This window comes from Archocentrus centrarchus, chromosome 10 (assembly GCF_007364275.1).
Source record: "Archocentrus centrarchus isolate MPI-CPG fArcCen1 chromosome 10, fArcCen1, whole genome shotgun sequence".
Lineage (NCBI taxonomy): Eukaryota > Metazoa > Chordata > Actinopteri > Cichliformes > Cichlidae > Archocentrus > Archocentrus centrarchus.
In genome coordinates, this window is record NC_044355.1 from 22,074,841 (window position 1) to 22,081,112 (window position 6,272).

Consider the following 6,272-nt stretch of genomic DNA (forward strand, 5'->3'; position numbering starts at 1 on the left):
TACAGATGACTTTTGCGTTATCTAGTCTCACACATCTTTTTAGTCACATCATGCTTCCTGGAGAGCAACTCACTCATTGACTCGTTATATTGCTAGAAAAGATATGCAAGGTAATAAGATTATGCCAATCATCATGTGCGGGAAATCAAACAGTAATCATACAGTATCATAAGACTTTGGTGAAGTCTTTGAAGTGTACGAAATAGAAGTTAGAAGGGCAGCAGCTGCACCTTTGAACACGGAAAACCAGCAGAGGAGGATGTAGAGAGAGAGCGAGAGGAAGGGAGATATAGGCAACAGTGCACCTCAACGTGCCTATTTATTCTCTGACCCTTTCAACTCTTACCCATGCCCAGCTGCTGTGTCTTTAATGTCCTTGCAACAAGGCAGGGTAGAGCCTGAGCCACAAACCAAAGGGATACATTTACAATGTCCTTCTTCAAATTATTTTTTAAAAATGAAGCATACATGGACTGATACTAATACAGACATAATCATAGTTAACAGAGGAAGGAAAGAGCCTTAATATTTAATTAATCTGTGTTGTTTTGTGACCAATTTGACCCCCCCCCCCCCCCCCCCCCGAAAAAGGTTCAAAAGCAAATATACAACTAAAATACTTCTTTATCTTAGTGTAAATATGTAGTGTAAATTACTGTTTATAACTTGGATTGAAGGTGATAAACTAGTGCAAAGGACGGCAATGAAATATAAGAAATAAAGGCTGAGTTCACACTAGCACACAGCAGTGTGATAAATGTGTAAACAGGGAATGTGGATGTTTGCAAAGAAAACAAGTAAAGCTTATGGTAAGGTGATACTATAGGCATCTATTCTGCAGCCCATGATGGTGAAATTGCATATTTAATGGGTGAATTTTATCCGGCTATAATTTTTTTTTCATACAATATCAGTTTGCTTCCAAAAAAATCATTTGCAATTCAATCCACATTGTTTTTTAACCCGCACCCGCATTTCCTTTCTTTCTCCAACAGGTGGCCTCAGCGACCCAATGTTGTTGAATGGACCTTGTAATTATTTTAGAATCTATCACTTTATTTCAGTATACGTCACCAAATGTAATTAAGACTTTGGAAAATAACTACATTGAGCTAAACAGGGAATGGGATGTATGACGTTTTTAGTCTCTAACTGCTGCATAGGAACTGCTCTTGAAACCTGTTGTGTCGTAAAGCAGTGACCACGATCGGTCGCCAAAGGGCCACAGTCACACGCTTTTAATCCTACTGCACTCCTCTTGAATGGGACAACGTCACAGCGCCGGTGTGGAAGCGAGCCAGAGGTCTTCGGGATTTGGTCGCAGATGCGCACTGTGGCTGCAGGAGGACGCAGCGAGAGCGCTGAGTGACATCTGAATCCAGTGATGTGTATTATTTAATCACAACAACAGTCAGCGAGGTGGCGTCTACGGAGGATGTAGGGCTGTCCTTTTGTTTTTGTTTGCAGGATATGGGGACTGGGAGCTCTTTGGACCGACTTTACGCTGCGAAGTTCAGATGGAAGCGATGGGACGTTTGTTGTTGTTTTGTTTTTTTAGATGTGGTATGAAGCTGCAGCTGACCGCATAGATCATCTGTAAGTAAGAGCGGATTTTGATGATAAATAGTCAAACAGAGAAACCGCAGATAAAGTATTTATGTAGGAGGATATAAACTGTTTTGAGTCATGTCTTAATAATTACAGCCCGCTCACGGGAAAATGCTGCTCTGACAGCTCCAGCTAGTTGAGTGTGTTATTCTAAATCGGATCATTGGCGATACAAATTACAGTTGTACGAGGGTTTATTGGGGTCATTGCAAAAAAAAAAAAAAAAAAAAAAAAAAGGCAAAGAAAAGAAAAGAAAAATGAATACATTCAGTGGGAAAACTGAGATAAAGCACATACACACACAGGCACACACAAATAGATGGGAATAGCAATTACTACACTGATTAAATAATAGTAAATTATAGCCTTTATAATTATATTTATGGAACTCGGCCTCTCCTTATTTTAGCTTAGATTCACCACATTATGAGAGGCATCCAAGTCTAAAAATACACAACTATGAGTTGAATCTATTCAAAATAAGACTGATTTGGATGAAGTGAGATTTGGGGCATCAAGAGCTACAAAGACAGATGCAAACATATCATTGGTTATTATTATCCAAACTGCACTCTAACATGTGGCATTTAATGGTGGTTCTGTGGTGTGATGAGGCTGAATGAGTCCCTGCTCCCAAAGCTGTAGTTTCTTAAGGAAAAAGAACAATCTGTTTTCCCTCTTACAAAAGCCCTAATATGCTTTTGTGTAACCAGCTATATTATTAATCTGAGCTATTATATAAGCAAGAACCTAACTAAAATATAACATTTAGAAAATAATGCATATTTATGATTACTTTTATCTTACACAATATTTAATTTTTCTAGACTAATTCATTTCTTTTAATCCCCAGGGCTACTGGTGAGTTCTGTAAGCAGACCGAGGATCCCTGAGATTACATTGGTTTGGGACTGAAACAGAGCAGGCAGAAGAGAAACAGTAACTACACTACTACACTGAGGAATTAAGGTACCACTACTTCTCCATCACTGCAGCTCAAATGATGTCAGATCTGTTTTACAAGGTCAAGGGGCAAATGTCTGGCCCAGAGAGCATTTGCCTCAAATGTTTCATCTTTCATCATTTACCAGAAGATAAAATAATGGGGACTTTTTGCAATAACGGAGAACAGGAGTCTCCTAGAAATTAGTGCAGTGGATAAAATGTAGCACCACTCTTCAGTATGACATAAACGCAGACACCCCCCATTCAGGGATGGATCCCATGAACTTTACAACTGTCATCGACAGTGGGTTTTTGGAAGAGGCACCATCGAGTCGTGTCCTAACTGGCTGTTTTCTCTCGCTGCTCATCCTCACCACCCTGCTGGGAAACACGCTAGTTTGCGCGGCCGTCACCAAGTTTCGTCATCTGCGGTCTAAAGTGACTAACTTCTTTGTGATCTCACTGGCTGTATCCGACCTATTGGTTGCCATCTTAGTGATGCCCTGGAAAGCTGTCACAGAGATTGCCGGGTTCTGGCCCTTTGGATCCTTCTGTGATACCTGGGTGGCTTTTGACATTATGTGCTCCACTGCATCAATTTTGAACCTTTGCGTCATAAGCCTGGACCGCTATTGGGCCATCTCCAGTCCCTTCCGCTATGAGAGGAAGATGACACCCACAGTGGCCTATGTTATGATCAGTGTGGCCTGGACGCTGTCTGTCCTCATTTCCTTCATTCCGGTGCAGCTCAACTGGCATAAGGCCCAAACTAAATCTTACACTGCTCTTACTGGGTCCTCTGTCTCTCTGGCATCAAATGCTACGTCTTACCCAGAGAACTGTGACTCAAGCCTGAACAGGACCTATGCCATCTCCACCTCACTTATAAGCTTTTACATCCCTGTGGTCATCATGTTGGCCACCTACACACAGATCTACCGCATCGCCCACAGACAAATCAGAAGGATCTCTGCCCTGGAGCGGGCGGCCGAAAGTGCCAAGAACAGACACGACAGCATGGGCAGAGGCTCCAGCATCGCAGACTCCGAGAGCTCCTTCAGGATGACATTCAAGAGGGAGACGAAGGTGCTAAAGACACTGTCTGTGATAATGGGGGTGTTTGTGTGTTGCTGGCTCCCATTTTTCATCCTCAACTGCATGGTGCCCTTCTGTGAGCAATCAAGCGGAGGGGAGGCTTTCCCCTGCATCAGCCCCACCACATTTGACGTGTTCGTGTGGTTCGGCTGGGCTAATTCCTCCCTAAACCCCATCATCTATGCTTTCAATGCGGATTTCCGGAAGGCCTTCTCCATCCTGCTGGGATGCCACAGACTGTATCCAGGAGGCCACGACATAGAGACGGCCAGTCTAAACAAGAAATGACTCATGACTCTCTCACAGCACTGACTCATCCCTTAATTCCAACAGTCCAAGAGTTCCTGTTGCAGCCGGTCTGATTGACTTCAAATGAGAACACTGCTTTCGTGTGCTAAGTCTTATTTTGACTGAAGGGTATGGCGACCCTATATGCACCAGTATTTGCATTAGGGGAACGGCCTGCCTTTGTCAAGTCTGCCATAGTGAGCTCACCATCGTCCTGACACTGTCTTCAGATGGGAGAAGCTCTCGATAGAGGAGAGAGGATTTGGGACTGAGATTAAAATTCCCCGCTGTTGCGCCACGGATCTGGGAGTGCAGTGGTGCTGACAAGTTCCTGGGATAGATAATCCCATGACTGGGCAGCGCACACCCTAATGATGTCAGACACTGCTCTCTTCAATATCATCAAACACACACACACACACAAACACTGTCAAAACATGCTACCCCAAATACCATGTAGCACGCAGCATGCACACAACAACAATAAACTCCACAACAGCACACAGAAACACTCTTAGTTTTTACACGGAAATTTCGGGACCTGCAAAGACTCCAGCAGAAAAGCATTAAACCAAATCATTTTGAAAATATCTACAGGTAAAGTACATCCACAAGTGACTTAATATTACAGCCAGAATGAAAACTGAATACAAGACATCTTGGAGAAGTGGAGACATAAAAATGTGATCTGAATCTGTACAGGATGCAGAGATGAAGAAAAAAAAAAAAAAAGAAAAGCTTTTCAAACTGTAGACTGTCTCATTGCTGATAGAGAAATGTTATTTATAAATCATTTAGATGTAGAATCATCATAATTTTAAGCCAAATTTACAAACCTGTGACCTCATAAATTACATCAGTCAGCGGCAACATTAAAGCCATCCACCTAATATTGTGTAACAACACTTTGGGGCCCTGTGGGTTGTGGGGTGGGCCAACTGTGCATTGCATCCTGGAGATGCTCAACTGAAAATCTGGGAAGTTTGGAGGAGTCAATCACTGAGCAGTTTTTGTAGTGTGGAGGGGCACTTTGCCCTGCTGGTGGAGGCTGCTGTATTCAGGGTATAATTGGCCATGGGGTTATGTTCCCCACTATGTTCAGGTGGGTGAAACATGTCAAAGTAACATTTAGATAACGGTCTGGACGCAAGACTTCCCAGGAGAACGTTTCATTTTAACCAGATGAAGAATGTTATTCATTTTACCTGGTAGTGGTTTTAATGTTGTACCCAACTGACCTATTTGTGTTTTATTGGGAGAAGACAGTAATGTAGCTGCCATGGATTCATGTAGAACTGAAAGAAGATTAGCTAAATTCTTTATGGGTTCGTTATGTGAAATGTGCAATGGGTTGGTGTAATGTTGTTTTATGTTTTTACAAGATGAAAGAATTGATAATGGTAGATATTTTCACGTGAAAATTAACAGAAATGATCTCTTTCTACAGTGCCAACTGGAGACACACTTCCTTTGTGCCATAAATTGCATAGTGAAAGCAAATCTAAATGCCATTTCTGTCATTTTTATGACCATTATATTGTGCTGTCAGCATTTACTTTAATGCATTTAACATGGGTCTTGTTCTCACAGATTTTGCTGTGATTCTTATTAATTTGGATACATTATTGCTGAGTGAATTTCTCAATGAAATCTAACAAAGCAATAAACACAAGATGCCAGATAACTGAACCAGCCCACAGTTTAGATCATTGAAACTACAGCTTTTGGAGTTAAACATGACAAATTTAATAATCTATTTCCTATTTCAAATGTAGCTTTCATTTCAAATAAAGATAGCTCCAAGGAACATAATTACTGCAAGAGTTTTGTACATCAAAGATAAATAAGCCATGTCTGTAAACAACCGCAGGTGTTATAAATGTCTGTGTAATAATTTTTCCAGTTTCTTTTTTAATTTTTTTCTTTGGTATAAGGCTGATTAAGCTCAGGGTTTATTGTCATCCTGTGATCTTGTATCTGATTGGATGTAAATTGAGAACAAAAAGTAATTACATTTGTGTTTGCTTGATTGTTTCTTGTTGCAACAATGCTTCATTGCAATAAATCTTATACTGTTGGAAAGCCTGTTTATGTCCCCTTAAATGGTGCCAAATTTGTAAAGAAAATGCATTTGCGTATTGAGCAGCAGAGTTGAGTATGTGGGTTGCACCCATGAAAAACTTGTCAAATCTTCTCTGCCAATGCCAAACAGCTTATTCTGCTATTGACTCTTGTTTGGTGTCGTTATTGGATTGGGTGATTGAAGTCTGATGACACAAGACATAGTGGCAATTTAACAATTTATTGATCCCATAAGTGTTCAGTGGGGTTGAGGT

The 6,272-nt window shown here is 41.2% G+C and overlaps 1 protein-coding gene across 1 annotated transcript; it reads left to right on the top strand.

The window, feature by feature from the left end:
• The first annotated feature begins 1,349 nt into the window (after nt 1-1,349).
• Nucleotides 1,350-6,010, top strand: drd1a (dopamine receptor D1a). The gene is made up of 2 exons (XM_030739277.1): nt 1,350-1,596; nt 2,462-6,010. The coding sequence occupies exon 2, from the start codon at nt 2,824-2,826 to the stop codon at nt 3,934-3,936; it is 1,113 nt and encodes a 370-aa protein (XP_030595137.1). The 5' UTR covers nt 1,350-1,596; nt 2,462-2,823; the 3' UTR covers nt 3,937-6,010.
• The last annotated feature ends 262 nt before the right edge of the window (nt 6,011-6,272 follow it).